Source organism: Mustelus asterias, chromosome 2 (genome assembly GCF_964213995.1).
Source record: "Mustelus asterias chromosome 2, sMusAst1.hap1.1, whole genome shotgun sequence".
Classification (NCBI taxonomy): domain Eukaryota; kingdom Metazoa; phylum Chordata; class Chondrichthyes; order Carcharhiniformes; family Triakidae; genus Mustelus; species Mustelus asterias.
The window spans coordinates 161,584,033-161,607,730 of record NC_135802.1 but is presented as its reverse complement, the minus strand read 5'-3'; the positions used below and the strand labels follow the sequence as shown (position 1 = coordinate 161,607,730).

The window sequence follows — 23,698 nt, the reverse complement described above, 5'->3', positions numbered from 1 at the left end:
CAAAAAATTCAATTAGGCTCGTAAGGCATGATCTGCCTTGGACAAAGCCGTGCTGGCTATTTCTGATCATACTATTCCTCTCCAGATGTTCATAAATCCTGCCTCTCAGGATCTTCTCCATCAACTTACCAACCACTGAGGTTAGACTAACCAGTCTATAATTTCCCGGGCTATCTCTTCTCCCTTTCTTGAATAACGGAACCACATCCGCAATCCTCTGGAACCTCTCCCGTCTCCATTGATGACGCAAAGATCATCGCCAGAGGCTCAGCAATCTCTTCCCTCGTCTCCCACAGTAACCTGGGGTACATCCCATCTGATCCCGGCGATTTATCTAACTTGATGCTTTTCAAAAGCTCCAACACATCCCCTTTCCTAATGTCCACATGCTCAATCTTCTCAGAACGTGCAGACTCCGCACAGACAGTGACCCAAGGCTGGAATTGAACCCGGGTCCCTGGTGCTGTGAGGCAGCAGTGCTAACCACAGTGCTACCGTGCCGCTCCTTAACCAACCTCAAATTACCTCCACTATGACTGTGACACAATATCCTTCCTTGACCTCTGTACAGCCTTCGACATGGCCAACCACACCGCCAATTCCTCTCCTCAACTGTCCATCTCAGCATCAGGACTGCCCTTGCTCGACTCCCCTCTTACCTACCCAATCACAGCCAGAATATCTCCAATCATGGTTTCTCTCCCAGCCCGCTATACTATTATTGCCATCTCCTCACAATTCTAGTCTTGGCTTATCTTTTCTCTTCATCTACATGTTGACCTTTGATGACATCATCCAAAGACACTTGCCCCAATCCTGAGGGAGGAGCGAGTTGCATAGGTGTCGGAATTTTTCAACAGGAAGCCCAGAGGCCCACACATTCCAGAGGGAAAGCACTGCAGCACCTCCTTGCCCACAAGCAGTGCTGAATAGGCATTTACCATCTTCCCAGACTAGTCTTCCCCTTGCTTCAGCTGAGAATCTTGTCCAGCCTGGGTTAAATGCAAGGTCACCAGCCTCAAGTAGCCAACCTCCCATTGGAAAGAGATTTGCTGCCCCGTTCACTCCCCACCTCCCTTTCTGCGGCTCTGGATCCTCCCCGTTTTGTAAAAGGAAGTAACGGTTACAGTCTATTGAGCCAGGGTTCCATTCTGGGGTCTTCCCCTCCCATTATAGGAACATAGGAATTAGGAGCAGAAGTAGGCAATTTAGCCCTTCGAGCCTGCTCCGCCATTCAATCAGATCATGGCTGATCTCTCCCTGGTCTCAAATCCACTTCCTCACCTGCTCTCCATATCCCTCTTTTTTATTAGAAAATATCTATCTCCTTGAAACCATTCAACAATTCAGACTCCACCATGCTATGGGACAGCGAGTTCCACAAATTTACCACCCTCTGAGAGAAGTAGTTCCTCCTCAGTTTGAAGTTTGAAATCTACTGCCTCGCAACCTCTACCCGCGACCTTTTGTTCAAGGCAGAGATAAGGAGCTATTTCTCACGGAGGGTTGTGAATCTATGGAACTCACTGCCCCAGAGTATAGTGGATGCAGAATCAATCAATGGATTCAAGAAAGAGACAGGTAAATATTTGATCAAAAGCGGGATAAAGGGCTATGGGGAAGAGGGGGGAAGTGGAGTTAGGATGAGATGGAGATCAGCCATGATCATAGAGAATGGCAGAGCAGGCTCGAAGGGATAAATTGCTTACTCTCACTTCTAATTCCTATGTTCTAGATTGCCCCATAAGAGGAAACATTTTGGTCTACAGTTACTTTATCAATCCCTTTTAAAATTTTATATATCTCGATCAGATCCCCTCTCATCCTTCTAAACTCCAGCGAGTACAAGCCCAAACTGTCCAATCTCTCCTCGTACGTCAACTCCTTCATCCCCGGAATCAATCTGGTGAACCTCCTCTGAACTGCCTCCAATGCCACCACATCCTTCCTCAAATAAGGAGACCAAAACTGGACACAATACTCCAGATGTGGTCTCACCAACACCCTGTACATCAACTGGGATTGTACCAAGATTACACTGTTAAGATTTACTGGAAAAAATGATGTCACCAACAGACAATGACATGAAGTGGTGGGAAAGCCCTCGGTCTCTCAAGCACTCTCCAACTGCCCATTACAATGGCGGGTTACCATAACCTCAGCTCAAGGCATCCTTCATGACCTTTCCTCATTTTTTACAGCAACACATTAGCTCTGCATTTGACAGACGTGTCCTAAGGTTATCAGTGGGTGAAAGGATCGTAGACTTCACTGATCCATACTTTAGACAGTAATGTTGACAAGTTACTCTATACAAGTTATGGACCTTACACAAAGAGACAGAAGAATATCTAATGACCGCTGGTACCAGCCACAGGAGAGACCCTGCAACCCTTGGAGGGCAGGCTTGGCTGGACATGTTTCAGCAGATTTCTGCAAACTCAGACTGGTTACAGCATAGAATGAGGCCATTCGGCCCATTGGGTCTGCACTGGCTCTCCAAATGTGCAGTTCACCAAGTGCTATTCCCCTTCTCCCCATAGCCTTTCTTTTAAGATAATAATCCAATTCCCTCTGGAAAACCTCAATTGATGCAACCTTCAGCGCACTCTCAGCACATTCCAGATCTGAACCCCTCACTGATTGAAGACACTTCTCCCCAGGTCGCCATTGCTTCTTTTGCCAAATACATTAAATCATTTACCCTCTCGTTTTTGATCCTTCCACCAATGGGAACAGTTTCCATTCTATCCAGATCCCTCATGGTTTTGAATACTTTGATCAAATCTCCTCCCAACCTTCTCTTCTCGAAGGAAAACACTCCTAAATTTCCCTAATCTATTTTCATGACTAAAGTTCCTCATCCATGTGAAGCTTTTCTGCACTCTCTCTAATGCTTTCACATCCTTCCCAGACTCTTCCCTTTAGTAACAAAATGGAATCTTCATCAAAAAGCTCAATTCTTCAAATCATCCTCTCCTGTTTGCTTTCTTAACACCCATCGTTTTTCCTCTATGTTGTCCCAAAAGTTTTCCAAGAAATGCAGTGTTAAATAAAAACATAACCAGTGTGAGGGGAATCTGTATATCCAATAGCTTACCTCGCGCTGTGCCAGTTTCTGTTTGTCTGCTTGTTTGACCTTTGGGCTGTTTGCTAGGAGATGGCGGAGTTTGACATAACTCTTCCACAGTTTCTGATACCTTAAATAAAAGATACATTTCATCATACCATCAATCATAAAAAATCATCACCCCCTCCGCCAATACCACCAACTTCAATCTGAGTCAGTAAAAACAATGTTAACGTTTTGGCTCACATTAGACGCATCAGCTTAGAAATCTGATGATGGACCCACGGACAGCTGAACATGCAGGATGGCGGGCAGGGCAAGCACGTTGGCGATGGCCAGCATGTACGCTGCTCGCCATTTTGGTAAAGATCAACAAAAGCGTTGTTCAGGGCCCAGGCTCAAAACAGACAACAGGCCCGACAGAACCCAACCTTTGCTTGATGTCCTTCTGCAAATAAACCGGCCTAAATACAGCTTGCAGGCAGCATTAAGGAAAACATGATCTCTGTGCGACTGATTCAAGCACCGGTCCAGAAAGGGACTGTTACCAAGGAGATAAATAAAGGGTATACCTATCAGGAGAGGGTGAACATGCAGGCTATCTTCTCTTGAAAACAGAAAGCTGAGTGGTGACCTAATAGAGATCTTTTAAAACAAGGAAAGCTTTTGATAGAGTGGACGCAGAGGGGCTGTTTCCCCTTGCAGGAGAGTAGAAACATAGAAACACTACAGTGCAGGAGGAGGCCATTTGGTCCATTGAATCTGTACTGACCACAATCCCACCCAGGCCCTATTCCCATCACCCCACTCATTTATCTTGCTAATCCCCTGACACTAAGGGGCAATTTAGCATGACCAATCCACCTAACCCGCACATCTTTAGACTGTGGGAGGAAACCGGAGCACCCGGAGGAAACCCACGCAGGCACGGGGAGAACGTGCAAACTCCATACAGACAGTGACCCAAGCCGGTAATCGAACCCGGGTCCCCTGGTGCTGTGTGAGACCAGTAAGAGTTTTGACCTGGTGTTGTTTAAACTCTTACTGTGTTCACCCCAGTCCAACGCCGGCATCCCCACATCATGGCTGTGTGAGACAGCAGTGCTAACCACTGTGCCATCATGTAGCTGAGGATGTGGAACTCGCTGCCACAGAGAGTAACTGAGGCAAACAATATGAATGAATTTAAGGGGAATTTAAACACCAGGGAAAAGGAACATTTACCTGGTTCTGCCTCAGTTTATCCACAGCTGGGACCCTCACACATGCCTTTGTTACATTATTCCAATAAACCAGTGGACAGCCTCACCTTCCACCCTCCGGAAACATGAAGATATTAGAAATTATCCATCAAGATAGTCTTGTGCATAGTCACAGCCCATGTGCATTGAAAATATATTAAGTATCAGAGGATTGACACAGGAATAAGATATCTTGATACGTTATCAAATCCCGCTGATGCTATATGTGTGAGTGTTCCAATCTGTAACACTGGTTTCCCATGGTGTATTGTTCTTTTGGACATTAGCGAGAAATGGTTGCGGAAACAGTGCAAACTCAGACCTCTCTTTTTTTAAAACAGGTAAAAGTACTTATTAAAATAGAAGATAATAAAACACGACAAAGAACAATCTTGTACTTTGACAAATTAACAGTATGCACTTAATCCTTCAAAGAATGAAATCCCAGCCGTATCTGATTCCCCCAAAATCTTAAACTCTCCTGAGACCCCGTTTCCCAAACAACCACCATGAACCTATTGGTCAAATCTAGCCAGTGATTACTACACCGTACAGCTCAAGTGATCAGGACTTGGGTCTTTTCCTTCGGTTCAGCAAAGAGAACCATCTTTTGTACAAACTGGGTTTTGCCTTCATCTCGAGCTGAGCGGTTTCCTGAGGACTCTCCTGCTCTCCAGCTGCCTTCAGCCCCGAATATCTGGCTGAACTGGTTCCTGGGGATGGCTGCCTCTTTCTGCTGTTTCTTCGACACTTCAGCTATATCTCCCTGGCTCAGCACTCTGACCACTAAGTATCAACTGCAAAGTACAACTTGTTCCCCGTTCTTCCTTTTTCCTTCCTTTCTTAAGTCTGTTGATGCCCAGACACAATTTACAAAAATACATGGTAGTTTGATTTTACGTGTGGAAAAAAAACTATACATTAATAGCATCCTAACATTTCACGACACTATCTCACAACAATTGCACAGCTCATTTTCATTTCGAGAGTTGAATTTTTAATATTGCAGAATTTAAGTTTGACCGCAAGGAACCACAAAAGGTCATGAATGTAGCCCAATCCATCACGCAAACTAGCCTCCCATCCATTGACTCTGTCTACACTTCCCGCTGCCTCGGCAAAGCAGCCAGCATAATTAAGGACCCCACGCACCCCGGACATTCTCTCTTCCACCTTCTTCCGTCGGGAAAAAGGTACAAAAGTCTGAGGCCACGTACCAACCGACTCAAGAACAGCTTCTTCCCTGCTGCTGTCAGACTTTTGAATGGATCTACCTCGCATTAAGTTGATCTTTCTCTACACCCTAGCTATGACTGTAACACTACATTCTGCACTCTCACTTCCTTCCCTATGAATGGTATGCTTTGTCTGTATAGTGCACAAGAAACAATACTTTTCACTGTATACTAATACATGTGACAATAATAAAGCAAATCAAAAACTTACTAAGTTATTAAACAGCTCACAAGACACAGAATTATTATTAATGAGGAATTCGCACTTTACTGGAAAACACAGGATACAAATTCTACCACTCGGGCCGAAAATCCACTTGTTCACATCCATCACCAAAAGCATGTCCACAAATTAGTAAAGACATCACAACAAAGCAGTGCAAACCCTGAGGGGTGGAAGAGAAACCACTTGCAACGGCCCAGCAATGATTTCACTGAAAGCATTAGGCAACGGAAATGAATAAACATCGGGAGTGCACTTTTCAGAATTACTTACAGAACGGCTTGTAGAAAATACTCAGCAGAAAAGCTTCACTGACATAAATCAAAGGCTCCGCAGGAGATGGCCCGCTGCTACATTAGTGAAGCGGGACAAAGAGTAGATTTCTCTGCACCCAATTCTCAGTACATCTGACCTAGAAACCGCTTGATGGAAACACTGAGTACCTGACATGGACAAGTGCTCCGATAGCCACCTATGCAACCCTACACCTTCACAGAAGAGAAATAAACTCTCAGAAATGGTTAGGAAAATGGGTTTTTTTTAAAAAAAGGCGGCACTGAAACTACCATTTCCAAATAAATTCACGCTTCCACAATTCAAAACAAGCGCAGTTTACTTTTTTCTTATTCATTCGCAGGACATGGGCGTCGCTGGCTGGCCAGCTTTTATTAGAATCATAGAATCATAGAAATCCTACAGTGCAGAAGGAGGCCATTCGGCCCATCGAGTCTGCACCGACCACAATCCCACCCAGGCCCTACCCCACATATTTTACCTGCTAATCCCTCTAACCTACGCATCTCAGGACTCTAAGGGGCAATTTTTAACCTGGCCAATCAACCTAACCCGCACATCTTTCGACTGTGGGAGGAAACCGGAGCACCCGGAGGAAACCCACGCAGACACGAGGAGAATGTGCAAACTCCACACAGACAGTGACCCGAGCCGGGAATCGAACCCGGGACCCTGGAGCTGTGAAGCAGCAGTGCTAACCACTGTGCTACCGTGCCATCCCTCCCTAGTTGCCCTTATTGCCCATCCCTAGTTGCCCTTAGGGGGCAGTCGAGAGTCATTGCTGTGGCTCTGGAATCACATGTAGTCCAGGCCCGGTAAGGATGGCAGATTTCCTTCCCTAAAGGACTTTAATGAACCAGATGAGCTTTTCCGACAATCGACAGTGGGTTTCATGGTCATCAGTAGATTCTTAATTCCAGATTTTTTTTTTGTTGAATTCAAATTCCACCATCTGCCCTGGCGGGATTCGAACCCGGGTCCCCAGAACATTAGCTGAGTTTCTGGATCAATAGTCCAGTAATAACACCACTCGGCCATCGCCTCCCCTATACTTTCAGTAAGGTGGTCAGAATGCATGGTTTCAGGCAAGTTACAAATTAATAACGATTAATTAAAAGGCAGGCACTAACCTCTGTTGCTGGCTGAGCAGTTTTCATAGAAAGAGGCCATTTGGCCCATCGAGTCTGCACCGACCACAATCACACCCAGGCCCTATCCCCGTAACCCCACGTATTTACCCTGCTAATCCCCCTGATAAGGGGCAATTTAGCATGGCCAATGCACCTAACCCGCACATCTTTGGGCTATGGGAGGAAGCCAGAGCACCCGGAGAAAACCCACACAGACACGGGGAGAACGTGCAAACTCCACACAGACAGTGACCCGAGCCAGGAATCGAACCCGGGTCATTTTATTTAGAATTTGTCAGCAACTGTTCTGTCAACAGGGACGAGGTAGAAAGGGTCGAGAGCTTCAAGTTTTTAGGTGTCCAGATCACCAACAACCTGTCCTGGTCCACCCCATGCTGACACTATAGTTAAGAAAGCCTGCCAACGCCTCTAATTTCTCAGAAGACTAAGGAAATTTGGCATTTCAGCTACGATTCTCACCAACTTTTACAGATGCACCATAGAAAGCATTCTTTCTGGTTGTATCACAGCTTGGTATGGTTCCTGCTCTGCCCAAGATCGCAAGGAACTACACAAGGTCGTGAATGTAGTCCAATCCATCACGCAAACCAGCCTCCCATCCATTGACTCTGCCTACACTTGCCGCTGCCTCGGCAAAGCAGCCAGCATAATTAAGGACCCCACGCACCCCGGACATTCTCTTTTCCGCCTTCTTCCATTGGGATAAAGATACAAAACTGTGAGGTCATGTACCAACTGACTCAAGAACAGCTTCTTCCCTGCTGCTGTCAGGCTTTTGAATGGACCTACCTCGCACTAACTTGATCTTTCTCTACACCCTAGCTATGACTGTGACACTACATTCTGCACGCTCTCCTTTCTTTCTCTATGAACAGTATGATTTGATGGAAAAGTGCGCAAGAAACATTACTTTTCACTGTATACTAATACATGTGGCAATAATAAATCAAATCAACAAGTAACAGCTTTCTGGAATTTCCTCCCTTTTTTGTGCATTATCCGTTATATCATTCGCAGCAATGTTTCGAGATATTCCTAAAGCTTTAACTTCATTCCTCCGACGGCAACAACAGTGTTGTCAGTAGACCTGATAATAACTTCCACACAGCGCTGTCGAGAGACATTTAGCCACTTCCATATTAGCAGAGTGGCAGGGGTGCATCCAGAGTAATATACGCCACTAATGACTGACAAATTGGGTTTCTCCTCCAGATCTGGTTCAATTCTAAAAGCAACTGCTGCAGTCAAAACCTACAGGGAATTTAAAGTGAATTTACTTTACAGGATGCATGCAGCAGTAGTTTAGAGTCGGTACACAGTGGATACATCACTTTGATCTTGTTTCAGAGCTCGACCCTGTGTATATATTAGGCAAGTCGCAGCTCGTGAGCAAGTCAACACCTAAATCCACTAGTATTTCGTGTTAACCAATTCCACATTCAAAGCGAAAGAATTATCCCAACTTTTAAATATATATAATGCACTCCACTGCACTGAAGAGTGAACACACAGGATTTATGACATAGAAACAGGGCATTCTGCCCAACCAGTCCATACTGGCATTAATATGTCACAAGGTTAGTCTTTATTGCATGGCAGGGTGTTGAATATGTACATTTTGCTGCAATTATATTGGGCTTGGTTGAGACCGAGGTAGAACATCGTGGAGATGACAGTAGTCTCGGTTGTGACTGGAGGGTCAGTGAGACCCCTCACATTCGGCCTCTTTTTGTGGGATGATGGCCAGCAGAATGCCTTCCCCCAGGTCACGGATCCCATCCGGAGGGGTGGGGGGATGGAGGACGCGTCCATTAGAGTTGCCGGATAATTGGAGGCTGGCAGCTCTTCTGTACTTAACAACGTCATCAGGGCAGTGGTGGTTGCTGCCGGTACTGCACCCACCAGAGACCCCAAATGGAGGGGGAACCCATGGACAGGTGGAGTCATGGGTAAGGGTCATGGGGGAGATGGTTGATAGCACAGGAAGGGGAGTGGCTCTCACCCAAAGCTGGGTACCTCGGTCAGGCACTGTGTGCCTTTGAATAACTAACCTCCACTGGGAGCCCACCACCAACCCCACACTGCTTTGCTTTCTGAGCTTCCTGCATAGCGAAGCCCCTACCTCCTGCTGGGTTGCCTGCGGCGGAAGACAAGAGGAGGGTCTTGTGTGGGCATTACTTAAGGGCCTCAACTGGCAGCAGGGCGAGAAGGCCATCCATGGGCCTTATCTCCAGGGACTTAAATCGAGCAGAGACAGGAGAATGGCAGGAACCCCAGAAACCACCCTCCATCCTGATTAAATGCCAAATGCAGTCCCCACCCCCAACCCACCATCAAACTCACTCGGGATTAAATTCAATCCCACATCTGGAGTATCATAGAATAGAATAGAATCGCTACAGTACAGGAGGAGGCCATTCGGCCCATCGAGCCTGCACTGACTTCAATCCCACCCAAGCCCTATTCCCATGACACCACACATTTACTCTGCTAATGCTCCTGACACTAGGGTCAATTTAGCCTGGCCAATCAACCTAACCCGCACATCTTTGGACTGTGGGAGGAAACCCACGCAGACACGGGGAGAATGTGCAAACTCCACACAAACAGTGACCCGAGGCTGGAATCGAACCCGGGTCCCTGGCACCGTGAGGCAGTAGTGCTAATCACTGTGCCGCCCGTATAGTTCCCTCAGAGGAGGTGCAATATAGGCTCACCAGATTAATTTCTGGGATGAGAGGATTATCCTGTTTGGAAAGGTTGATTAGAGCGAGCCTATTCTCTCCGGAGTTTCCAAGAAGTGATCCCATCAAAATGTATAGCCTTTGAAGCAGGCTTGACAAGCTCATTGCTAAGAGGCCGTTTCACCCAGTTCACCCAGTCTAGATTTCTAAAGATAAAGGGTCAAACATTTAAGATGGAGGTGAAGCAAAGTTTCTTCATCGAGAGGGTTGACAGTCTTTGGAAATCCATACGTCAAGGAGCTGTGGAAGTTCAGTTATTGAGTATGTTCCAGACTGAGATAGATAGATTTTTGGGCACCAAGGAGATAAATCGTGGGGTGGCACGGTGGCACAGTGGTTAGCACTGCTGCCTCACAGCGCCAGGGACCTGGGTTCGATTCCCAGCTTGGGTGACTGTGCGGAGTTTGCACATTCTCCCCGTGTCTGTGTGGGTTTCCTCCGGGTGCTCCAGTTTCCTCCCATAGTCTGAAAGACATGCTCATTAGGGTGCACTGGCCGTGCTAAATTCTCCCTCAGTGTACCCGAACAGGCACCAGAGTGTGGCGACTAGGGGATTTTCACAGTAACTTAATTGCAGTGTTAATGTAAGCCGCCTTGTGACACTAATAAATAAATAAACTTTAAAGCGAGAGGGGGGACAGTGCGGGAAAGTGGCATCGAGATAGATTGGCCACAATCTTACTGAACAATGGAGCAGACTCAAGGAACCGAACGGCCCACTCCAGCTCCTGTTCTTATTGTCTTACAGTTTGGCAAGATGACTGAATATTTTTCTCCAACCAATTCCATCACAAGTGACAGCACATTGCGGTAGTTACGATGCACAGGGACACTGGCACTGACCAGAACTTTGATTCCTTAAATTAAGAGTTGTTGCGGGAAATGTGGGAAAATTAACTACAATCTCACTACGTCTGGGAATAACCTTTCTCCTCATGGTCCCAAGGATCGAGCCCATGTTCATATCCCAGAGTTTGTGGCCAATAATCCCATCAATTTGGCTGGAAAAAGACCCTTCAGTTGCTTGCATTTTGCAAAATGAATTGATTGTGGCCGTGAGGGCGACTGGTTTATTTGCAGTTTGCGGATAGTGGCAACAGTTAGAAAGGCACCTTTAACATGTTACGTGGTCCTTTGGTCATGTGAACATGTCAGGCCAGTCCAGATTGAACAGGGAGAAGGAGGCCGCAAACACTGGCTTTGGGACAGGGCAACAAAATGGAGAAACTGTACAATCACTAAAATCTGGCCCCTCTCTTTAAGTCCCACCTTTACCAATTCAACAAAACATATTAATCTGCTGACTAGTTATAATGAGAATTTCATGTGGAAGTGTCCACTTACAAGAGGGCTAAACCAATTCGCTCATTTAATTAGTGTTGCTGACAGTATTCTGTCAAAGATTACACTGTTTACATCCACAAATATTATTTTCCAACTTTCAGACGTCATATTTTATATTAGTGATAGAGTCATTATGGCACAAGGAGGCTATTCGGCCCATTGAGTCTATGCTGACTCCCGACAGAGCAATCAAGTTGGTCTCACCCCTTCCCCCACTCTACCCCTGGGCCCAGCAAGTTTATTTCCCTCAAGTGTCCATCCAATTTCCTTTTGAGATCACTCAGCATCTCCGCCCCCCCCCCTCAAACACAGACAGTGGGTGGAATTTTCCCGTCCCACCCGCCATGGGGATCGTAGTGGGCAGGACACGGACCATGCAAAGGCCTGTTGGCCTCGGGTGGGATTTTCCGGTCTTGGGGCGAGAGCGGCTGGAAAATCTCACCCAGCGAGTCCCAAGTCATTGCCATTCAGTGTGACAGAACAATTAATTCCTCAGATCCCATCTCTTGTCCAAAGCCTTAAATCTGTATCCCTCGAACTTGTGTACCATCAGCGAATGAGGCATTAGCTCCTTTACCAGCCACACATTTGCGCAGAAGTCAGGAACCATGTTTACTCAACAGAGTTTATTTACTTACTTTGCACATGCTAATCACACACTCCAGCAGAAGGACAAGGGATAACAACATTGATAGCAAGTCATTAGCTAAACTGAGCTAACTTGTGTACAAATTGGCCTGAGTGCCAGATGCCGGAGTAACTCACTGAGCCAACTACTGAGGTCTCAAAATCAAAGACTGCCAAGGCCCTGGCTATAACAGCTACCGGCAGAACATCCGGCAGCACATTCCAGTCAGGGTAGGCGGGCGGCTGGACAAAGCAGCGAGTCAAGACTTTGATTTGTGGCAGCAGAGGGAAGGGTGGCAGGGAAAGGAGCAGTTTGGGTTTGGAGTAAATTAGTGGCAGCTTGCTGTGGGGCAGAGGGAGCAAGGAGAAACCAGCACGATCTGGCTGCAATCTGCAGCCAATGAGACAAGCAGCATTAACTCAAAGGTAGGCCTCTCCTGCCTCTTGTGTACGAGCTAGGTTCTGCATGTTGCAGACAACGAGAATTCCAGGAGCTCTCAACACTAGACTTATAGAATTACATTATGTAAATTCCTGCAAGGTGTGATAGCATTTCACACATCAGAATCCAATATCCGGTGATATAAATACTGCCCGCTGATAGATAATACTAAAACATTGTAAATGATATCCCCACATGCCATCAGTTTTATACACCTTACTAATTTGAAGAAAAGTGAATTCTCGTTCATTCCATTTACATCATTTCTATAGAATGTTTACAGCACAGGAGGCCAATCGGCCCGTCACACCCGTGTCAGCTCCCTGCAAGAGCAACTCACCCAGTCCCGCTTCTCGTAGCCTTAAAATTTTTTTTCTCTTCTGATAATTATCCTGCTCTCTTCTGAAAGCCTTGATGGAATTTGCCTCCACCACATCTCCGTGCACTCCAGATCCTAACCACTCGCTGCGTAGAAACGTGTTCCTTCAGGTCGCCTTTGGTTCTTTAGACATTCACTCTAAACTGCGCCCTCTCGTTCCCGATTCTTCCCCCAGCGGGAACAGTTTTACTCCGTCTCATCTGTCCAGACCCTTCATGATTTTGGACACCCCCATCAAATCTCCCCTCGACCTCTTCTTCAACAGCATTCCCAATTTCTCTGAGCTATCTTTATCACTGAAGTTCCTCATCCCTGGAACAACTCTTTTGAATCTTTTCTGCACCCTCTCAAAATGCCTTCACATCCTTCCTGAAGTGCGGTGCCCAGAACTGTACACAAAACTCCAGCTGAGGCCTGAATCAGTATTTTATACAGGTTTACCATCATGTCCTTGTGTACTCTATAGCCTTACTTACAAAGCCTAGGATTCTTTTTTCCTTTAGAATCTTCCTGCAGACATCACACTTTATCCTGCTTGCTTTCCATCCTTTCTCCAGTACAGAATTTGACAGAATGTAACCAAAAGTTTAAAAATGCAGAAATGTGAATATGGCAGAAATTAACATAAAAGTCAGGGTAATGGGGATCTTTGTAATGTAAAACCTCACAGGGGAAGCAACACAGTAAAAGGTACAAAGTCCCGCAGCGCCTCCACTTTGAAATTCTCACTTCTTTTCAAATCCATCCATGGCCTCGCACCCCACCACCAAGTCCAGTCTCGTAACCCATCAAGATATCTGCGCTCCTCAGATTCTGGCCTCTTGAGTATTCCCCGATTCTAATCGCCCCCACCATTGGTGGTCGTGCCTTCAGGTGTTTGGGCCCCAATTCAACCACGCTCTCTAAACCTCTTCAACTCTCTCTCCTCGATGAAGATGCTCCTTAAACCGACCTCTTTGAATGAGCTTTTGGTCACCTGTCCAAATGACATCTCCATGCGTCTTGGCAATGGATTTTGCTGTATCCCGGGAGACGCCGTGGGATATTTTGCCATGTTAATGCCACAGTACATACATACACGCGCACATGTTGTTGAGTTGATTTATTATTGTAACATATATTAACATACAGTGAAAAGTATTGTTTCTTGCGCGCTATACAGACAAAACAAACCGTTCATAGAGAGTGCGCAGAATATTGGGCCTCATTTTGCCATTTTGAGTCTAAGTGCCGAATCTGGGCGTCAGATAGATCCGCGCCTGGAATCCTCTTTCCGGCGCGCCCAGGCGCATTTTGCCGGCTCTGGTCCAATTCGTGCAGTGGGCGGGGCTTAGCACTGGCGGACCGATTGGGAGTTCTGAACTGCACACGCGCAGTTCGACTGGGCGCGAAAGAAAAAAAAAGCAGAAAGTGGAGAGAGTGGCTCTCTGACGATCATCCTCTGGTCCGGGGTGGAGGGGGTCGGGGGGGGGGGGACCCAGATCATCCTCTGGTCAGGCGCGGGGGGGTCCGCTGCCAGTCTGTGGCCGATCCCTCCTGCTGGAGTGGACGTGCGGCCATGCCATCTCACAAAGCCTTCAGGATGAAGCGATTCCTCGCTAAGAAGATGAAGCAGAACCGGATCCGCATGAAAACCGGCTGCAAGATCAGAACAAGTCCAAGAGGAGACACTGGAGAAGGACCAAGCTGGGCCTGTAAAGGGATACACCATCACTGGTACACTACCAGCCACAGAGTACTCTTCCCTGCAGAGGCAAGAGAGCGGGAGAGATGGCTGTGGCTGGTAGTGAACCAGTGATGGTGTATCCCTTTACAGGCCCAGCTTGGTCCTTCTCCAGTGTCTCCTCTTGGACTTGTACTGATCTTGTAGCCGGTTTTCATGCGGATCCACTGTGGAATCAGCCGGTTCTGCTTCATCTTCTTAGCGAGGAATCGCTTCATCCTGAAGGTTTTGTGGGATGGCATGGCCGCACGTCCACTCCGGGAGGAGGGGTTCGTTCCTCCAGTGGGGAGGAGGGATCGCCCGCAGAGTGGCGGTGGAACCCCCTGTCCCCTCCCTCCCCACCGATCGGCCGCAGACTGGCAGTGGACCCCCACCTGCCCTGAGGATGATCTGGCTCCCACCTCCCCTCCTCCTCCTGCCCCCCGTCCTCCTCCCACCACCCCCCCCTTCTCCTCCCGCCCCCCCCTCGCCGGACCAGAGGATGACTGGGTCAGAGAGCCGTTGCAGGCTCTGACCCCGCCCTTCGGAAGCTGCAGCGACGACTTCAGACTCTTATTTTGCAGGTCGGTAACAGCGCGGACGCGGATCGGGCCAGAAGACGGTAAAGTGGGATTTGGCGGTAGAGTTGGGCACGCGGTTCATTAAGTCAATTTAAATGCATTTGCATGCATTTAAATCGTCGGGCCGCCCGATTCGGGCCCAGGCCGGACCCGCACCTGAATCGGGTGTCGGTAAAGCCGCGATCTGCTCGGAATCGGGTGCCGATCGCGGAATAGGCCCGACGCCCAACTTTACCACGATTTCGCGCCCGAAAACGGACGCGAAGTTTTGGCAAAATCAGGCCCATAGTGTTACAGTCATAGGTAGGTTGTAGGGAAAGATCAACTTAATGCAAGGTAGGTCCATTCAAAAGCCTGACAGCAGCAGGGAAGAAAGAAGCTGTTCTTGGTACATGACCTCAGACTTTTGTATCTTTTTCCTGATGGAAGGTGGAAGAGAGAATGTCTGGTGTGCGCGGGGTCCTTAATTATGCTGGCTGCTTTGCCGAGGCAGCGGGAAGTGTAGACAGAGTCAATGGATGGGAGGCTGGTTTGCGTGACGGATTGGGCTACATTCACAACCTTTGTGATGTGTCTCATGGTAAATGGAATCAAGGTTTTAAACGACGAGCTTACTGCTTCCAAAAAAGACCCGACTTTTATTAGACATGATAAAGCAGCTCGGTACAAACTATACACAGCCGCAGCGTTTAGCTAGTTTTATTAAAACTCAGATGGAAGTGGAATTGATTCATTAGATAGCACCGACTACTAAACAGGGCAAAAAATTGGATTGAAACAAAGTATTTGTTCGTAATAGGAATGGTGTGAAAAACATTATTCACGGTGGTTGCTGATGAGGGGAAGTGGAGTTTGAGAAAATAATACTGGGCGAGGGGGTGGGGGGGGGGGTTGGAGTTCATAAGGTATCATAAATTCCCCTAATGAACCCCAAGCAGCGTTCCGTCAAATAACCTTAATGCAGACTTACTATATGGAATTCATCGCCACTCACAAAATAAAAATCTTTTCATTGAGCTGTCTGTGACGCTACTGCCACCATTGGGTAATGTTGTGAACTGATGGGAGGCGCGATCGAATACAGGTTCTTTCGGAAGTAGATTACAAACCTTGTCACTTTCCGTACGCTAATACATAGAACCATAGAAATGATACAGCACAGAAGGGGCCATTTGGCCCATCTTGTCCATACCGACCCGTGCCCTTTCTAATCCCACCTTCCTGCACCCGGCTCATAGCCCTGTATCTTACAGCACTCAAGGTGGAGATCCAGGTACTTTTTAAAAAGAGTTCAGGGTCTCTGCCTCCACCACCAACTCAGGCAGCGAATTCCAGACACCCACTACACTCGGTGTAAAAAAAGCTTTTCCTCATGACCCCTCTAATCCTTCTGCCACTTATCTTGAATCTATGGCCCCTGGTTTTTGAACTCTTTGCCAAGCGAAACTGGCTCCTCCTGTCCACACTCTCTCCCTACCCCTCACAATTCTGTACACCTTGATCGTGTTACCCCTCAGCCTTCACTGTTCCAAGGAGAAAACCACCCCAATATATGGAATCCCATTAACTTCCTCAAATTTGTTTTTTTTTCTGTCTATAAACTCGTCTGTTATTTAAACCACAGTGTGTCTGCGTGGGTTTCCTCCGGGTTCCTCCCACAATCCAAAGATGTGCTGGTTAACTGGATTGGCCATGCTAAATTGCCCCTTAGTGCCGGGGGACTAGCTAGGGTAAACGCATGGGGTTATGGGGATAGGGCCGGGGTGGGATTGTGGTCGGTACAGACTCGATGGGTCAAATGGCCTGTAGGATTCTATGATCTACAAACTTAGCACTGTAAATCACTACTTAGACAATTGCAGTTTTGTTCTGCTGGCTGATGTGGTTAACAGAAACTTAAATGATATACACATGTTAAATATAATTCATTCACTCTCTCTGCCACTGGTGTACAGCGGATGCTGAAGCATCATCATCCTAACCACGACTTCTACCAACTAGGAGGACAAGCGCAGCAGATACCTGGGAACGCCACCACCCTAAGGTTCCCCCACAAGTCACTCACCACCCAGACTTGGAAATATATCGGCCGTTCCTTCACTGTTGCTGGGTCAAAATCCTGGAACTCCTTCTTTAACAGCACAGTGGGTGTACCCACACCACACGGACTGCAGCGATTCACCAAGGAAGCTCTTCATCTTCAGAAGGGGCAATTGAGAACGGGCAGCAAATGCAAATGAAAAAGAAGGTTCTAGATTCCTTCAAAAGTCCACCAAGAAACTTAAAGGTGAAAACAAATCGCATCGTTTCTTGACTTGTTATATTCTTTCCACTATATTTTTATTTAATAACAAGAGCTTTTTGTTGTTCCATTTTCTGCAGCCTGTGGAGTGTTGCCTGTTGCGTTACTACACACAACAGCTGGCACTATGGAGGGAACATCTGTATGAAGAATTGCTGTGTCTTCAGGATCTACGCCGGGTGTTTAACTAGCCAGTGCCAAGAAGTGCGTCAAGTCTAATTAGGAAAAACGGTCCGATGAATCCAAAGGCTCAAGAAAAATTTGTTTTGGGAGCCTTCCTCGGCTGAAGGTAATAAGCAGTAAGGAAGAGAGATTCATTGGCTATTTGCGTACCCATTGTTGGTTGTCGCACACAATGCTTTGGTGAATAATGGCTGCGGGACAAAGCGGCATAGCAATCATTTCAAAGATGAAACAAATTGAAAATCGGGATAAAATAGTCCACTCTGTCCCTCTCTGAGCACCGAGCTTTCAGAAGAACACCAAGGGTTTGATGGGAATTACTCCAGGGTTAAGGGGCTTCTCCATACGGGGCTGGGTTGGAGAAGCTGGGGTTGTGCTAAATTGCCCCTGAGTGTCAGGGAGACTAACAGGGTAAATACATGGGGTTACAGGGATAGGGCCTGGGTGGGATTGTGGTTGGTGCAGGCTCGATGGGCCGAATGGCCTCCTTCTGCACTGTAGGGATTCTATGATTCTGTGTTGTTTTTCTCGGAGAAAATGAGATTGTGAGGAGATTCGACAAAAGGTATTTGAAATCAACAGGGGTCCAGATAGAGGACATGGATAGAGAGGATTTCTTCTCATTATTTGAGGGATCGGGAAGCAGAGAATACTGACTGAAGATGCATGTTCTCCCCATGTCTGCGTGGATTTCCTCCAAATGCTCCAGTTTCTTCCCACAGTCCAAAGCTGTGCGGGTTATGTTGATTGGCCTTGCTAAATTGCCCCTTAGTGTCAGGGGGATTAGCCGGGTAAATACGTGGGGTTACGGGGATAGGGCCTGGGTGGGATTGTTGTCAGTACAGGCTCAATGGGCCGAATGGCCTCCTTCTGTACTGTAGGGATTCTATTATTCTATGGGCGGCATGCTGGCACAGCGGTTAGCACTGCTGCCCCACAGCGCCGGTGAGCCGGGTTCGATTCCCGGCTTGGATCACTGTCTGCGCGGAGCCTGCACATTCTCCCCGTGTCTGCGTGGGTCTCCTCCGGGTGCTCCGGTTTCCTCCCACAATCCAAAGATGTGCGGATTAGGTGGACTGGCCGTGCTAAATTGCCCCTTAGTGTCAAGTTAAATGCATGGGGTTATGAGGATAGGGCCTGGGTGGGATTGCAGTCAGTGTAGATTCGATGGGCCAAATGGCCTCCTTCTGCACTGTAGGGATTCTATTTGGTTGGCAAAAGAACCAGAGGAAAAACCTTTGGTGCAGCGAGGGTTTGGGATCTGGAACGCACTGCCCAGGGGTTGGGGGGAGACCGACACAACTGCTGCTTCCAGAAAGGGATAAACACCACACGAGAGAAAACAATCAGGAAGGCTACACAGGCTAGTGGGACAAGCCGAGCTGCTCCTGCAGATGGCTAGCATTGACTCGATGGGCCGAGAAGCCTCCTTCTGTGCTGTAACCACTCTGGATTCCCTGATTCTAGAATATTTTCATATCATTGCAAAAATTTGCAAAAAAGGGACTCAAATCAAAGGCAAACGGATGCAAAATGCCTCAGATGTGTGGGAAAAGGTGGCTACCAGGGTTTAGATGGACAGGAATATTGTACCAAAGTAAATGGGGTGCGTTTCCCCAGACTTTCTTCAGTTTCCCCACAACAGCAACTTGCATTTATACAGCACCTTTAATGTACCGAAACGTCCCAGATTGCTTCATCAGAGTGTTATCAGGCAAAATCTAAATCCAAATTACATAGGGAGGTCACCAGGTTATCATGCATCTTTGGTGGTTTTTACCACATAGAACTTCATGTAGCGAGTTGATTCTCTATTAATTTATTGGCTAAGGTTACACAACCCCTTTTTGATGCTAAATGTTGGTAATCAGGAGTTTGAGGGAACATTGTGTCAAGTGACTTTTGGGAGTGGTGGGGAAGGAATGGGACTAAAGTGGATCCATCCATAGTTAGCCATGGCCCAGGTCAGCGTCTTGCTCCGTTCACTGCAAATTCCGCATCCCACTGTCATTCCTCTGCCAACTCTGAGGGTGTCCACCCATACAGTCCTCTAACCTGGCCTCTTCTTTCCCGATGGTTCAGTTTCTATTAATACTGCGGCGAATAACTCACCTCCTGACTCCCCAAAGCTTATCCACCATCTACAAGGCACAAGTCAGGAGTGTGATGGAATACTCCCCACTTGCCTGGGTGGATGCAGCTCCAACAACACTCAAGAAGCTCAACACCATCCAGGACAAAGCAGCCCCGCTTGATTGGCACCACATCTACAAACATTCAATCCCTTCATCACCGACGCTCAGTAGTAGCAGTGTGTACTATCTACAAAACACACTGCAGCAATTCATCAAAGATCCTTAGACAGCACCTTCCAAGGCCACGACCACTTCCATCTAGAAGGACAAGGACAGCAGATACATGAGGAACACCATCACCTGCAAGTTCCCTCCAAGTCACTCACCATCCTGACTTGGAAATATATCACCGTTCCTTCACAGTTGCTGGGTAAATATCCTGGAATTCCCTCCGTAACGGCATTGTGGGTCAACCCACAGCACGTGGACTGCAGCGATTCAAGAAGGCAGCTCACCACCACCTTCTCAAGGGCAACTAGGGATGGGCAATAAATGCTGGCCAGCCAGCGACGCCCGTGTCCCACGAATGAATAAAAACAAATACTGCCAACACCAGACTCTCATCCAGCCTTTTCCAGGACTCAAAGTTCCTCAGCTTGAGCTTGTAGGAGTAGATGGTTATTTATGTATAAAACTGCTTGCATATGTCAGAAGAGCAACCAACCCTGTGTGTGCGCTGTACTGCTGATGTTTAAGAATTGCTGAGCTATGTGCCGAGACTTGATTTGAGTCTCGACACACTGCCAAAGTTCAAACATAGAAATGAGACTTGCTAGGTCCCGCGAATTGTCCACAACTGCTGTGATCAGTGACAGGCGTTGTGGAACGAAGTTAAAGTATACCTGAAAAAACAAGACGTGTTCACTTTCTCGATAACCGACATCACCAAAAACACAACCGGTTGTATGTGATAAACCCAATCAGTGGGGGAATTCAACCCAAATCGGTGGGGTTAATATCCCACTGTGGCAAAGTTGTATGCATTGAAAGAAAAAGAAGTGATATCAGCATGTAATGTTGAATACTGAATAAAGTTTTGTACGATTGTACCACAACTCTGGTTCAAGTCTCGTGAATATAACAAACTCAAAGCCCATGAGATGCTGGGATTCTGAATTTTATTTTGGACTGATCCATTGGTTCTTCGGTCTATCCAGCTGATGTCAGGGCCTATTCATCAGCACCTCATTGGAAAAGCTTCCCAACAGCCTCGCTGCAAGTCCAGCTTTCACACCTACATAGCACAATGTTCCACAGCAAAACATTTGCAAGATGCTTTTCCAAGAGCAAGTCACTCAGTGGATGGTGGAGTTCGGATGATGCTCTCTCATCTACATCTGTGCTGAAGAATTTGCTGATTCACGATGATTCCCATTCGGAAACCCAATTCACGAGATAATCACTATTGAAGGCGGCCATTCAGCCCATCTGCATTGCTCCATCCCTCAAGCATTCTAGTAGCCTCATGTTTCAGGCACTTCACCTGCACAGCTCTTCCTTGAAGACTGGTTCTGTAGAATTGTAAACTCTTACAGCCCAAAAGGAGGCCATTCAGTCCAATCTGCCTGTACTGGCCCTTTCAAAGAGCAGTTGTACTCAATCCCACGCTCCAGCTTTTCGTTAGTTCCTCATCCTCCAAGTCTCTCTCCAACTCCATTTTAAAATTATTTCTGGAATCAGCTAGCGTCTGGTCGAGCGTTCAAGATTTTGAAAACTCTGCACGAAAACATTTCTCTTCATCTCCCCACCATCTTTTGCCAATAATTTTAAATTCACGACCTCTGGTTATTGACCCAAAGGGAATACTCTTTTTTTCTGTTAAGAAATCCCATCATCTTGAAAACCTCGATGGGATCACCTCTTAATCTTCGCTGTTCCAAAGACAATGGCCTGAACTTTTCCAGCTCTCCCCATCCCAGATAACCCTTCTCTGTGCCCTCTCCAAGACCCTTTGCCTTTCAAAAAGTTAATTCTTTTTGTTTGAAGCATTATTTGGCACCGGTTCCACATTTACCTTTTACCTGTTTGAACCTGTGGCTGGAATTTTACCGGCACGCCCACCCGAGGCTTGTAAGATCGCGCCCAAGGCCAAAGGAGATTGCCGTTCTGCGAGCCTCGCCCGCTCCGATTTCGGGGCGAACGTGCCGGTAAAATCAGGGCCTGTGTCTTTCCCAATTTTAAAGCAAAATCTCAGAATGACCTTCTCCACAGTTACCTCCCCACAATGCCAGAGGCACTAATATAAAACGCGAAGACTACTGGCACAAGAGCTCATCAAAGTACCAAAAACATCCTGTGAGGGAGTAAGACCTCAATCTATAATTCTTAAAAGATTATGCGCATTGCTGTCTCTGAAGATTTCAAACGGGACAAAGATCTGAAATGGTTGAATCTATGGCTGACTATGAACCCACGACCCCCAACAAGAGAAGCTACCTGGCAGTTATCAGGGAAACTCGTGCCTCGTTATTCCTGAAGAGCCACTAATGATCCCCCTATAAACTGCACAGACTAGATTCTAAGGCCATCAGCATTTCATAACCCAGACTGGCCAACAGGGCACTGCTCGTCTGCTAACGACAAAGGGCCCCACAACCTTCCTTTCAACTGTTAATGTTTGAGACATTTAACAACCTTGGGGGCACAGATGAGGCGTAACCACCCTTTGTGGAGAGGCGGGAGTCCTGTAACAAAGGCCCCTGTGGAACCAGTAATATTGCCTTAGAATCATGGCATCCTTACAGTGCAGAAAAGGCCATTGAGCCCATCGAGTCTGCACTGACCCTCTGACAGAGTATCTTCCCCAGGCCTGTCCGGCCCTATCCCCGTAACCCCACACATTTACCACGGCTAATCCACCTAACCAGCACATCTTTGGACTGTGGGAGGAAACTGGAGCACCCGGAGACACGGATGCAGACACGGGGAGAACATGCAAACTCCACACAGACAGTGACCCAAGGCCGTAATCGAACCCAGGTCCCTGGCGCTATGAGGCAGCAGTGCGAACCATTGTGTCGCTGTGCTGCCCTTATGGAATCTGCAAAGTTCCTTGGGGAAGTGCAAAGTCTCAGTCCAATTTTTAACCATCTGACTAGCAGCCTCATAGACAAGGAGGGAAACCCTGGTACCGCGCGATTTCCCACTGGAGTCCCTGGCAGGAAACTTGCTTCCCATCCTGACACGACTTAGGCCCGGGGCGAGAAATTCCTGCCCTCATGTGGACACATTTCTGAGTCAATATTGGAGGGGACAATCTGAGAGTGGGAGAGGAATTGATTTTTAAAAATTCTTTCATGAGATGTGAGCATTGCTGGCAAGGCCAGCAGTTTTCAAAAAAGTTTATTTATTAGTGTCATGAGTCGGCATACATTAACACTGCAATGAAGTTACTGTGAAAATCCCAGAGTCGCCACACTCCGGTGCCTGTTCGGGTACACCGAGGGAGAATTTAGCATGGCCAATGCACCTAACCAGCACGTCTTTCAGACTGTGGGAGGAAACCCACGCAGACACGGGGAGAACGTGCAGACTCCGCACAGACAGTGACCCAAGCCGGGTCCCTGGCGCTGTGAGGTGGCAGTGCTAACCACTGTGCCACCGCTGCCCATCCCTAACTGCCCCTGAACTGAGTGGCTTGCCAGGCCAATTCAGAGGGCAGTTAAGGGTGAACCACATTGCTGTGTGTCTGGGGTCACATGCTGGACGGCACATTTACTTCCCGAAAGGACATTAGTATCTTTACAACAATCTACGATAGTTTCACAGTCACAATTACTGAGGCCTGGCTTTCAATTTATTCACTGAAGTTAAATCCTGCCAGCTGCTGTGGTGGGGTTTGAACCCTGGACCACAAAGCATTAATCTGGGCCTCTCTGGATTACTAGTCCAGTCATGATGTGGAGATGCCGGCGTTGGACTGGGGTAAACACAGTAAGTTTTAACAACACCAGGTTAAAGTCCAACAGGTTTATTTGGTAGCAAATACCATTAGCTTTCGGAGCGCTGCTCCTTCGAAGGAGCAGCGCTCCGAAAGCTAATGGTA

General features: G+C 47.3%; 1 protein-coding gene across 2 annotated transcripts in view; it reads right to left on the bottom strand.

Annotated features, from left to right (window-relative positions):
- drosha (drosha ribonuclease III) overlaps positions 1-23,698 on the bottom strand; it is a 159,365-nt gene that overhangs the window by 105,946 nt on the left and 29,721 nt on the right. For both annotated transcript variants that reach the window (XM_078200076.1, XM_078200065.1), the window contains one exon: positions 3,101-3,200. In XM_078200076.1, coding sequence (XP_078056202.1) covers positions 3,101-3,200 — 100 coding nt within the window. The remainder of the gene's footprint in view (positions 1-3,100; positions 3,201-23,698) is intronic.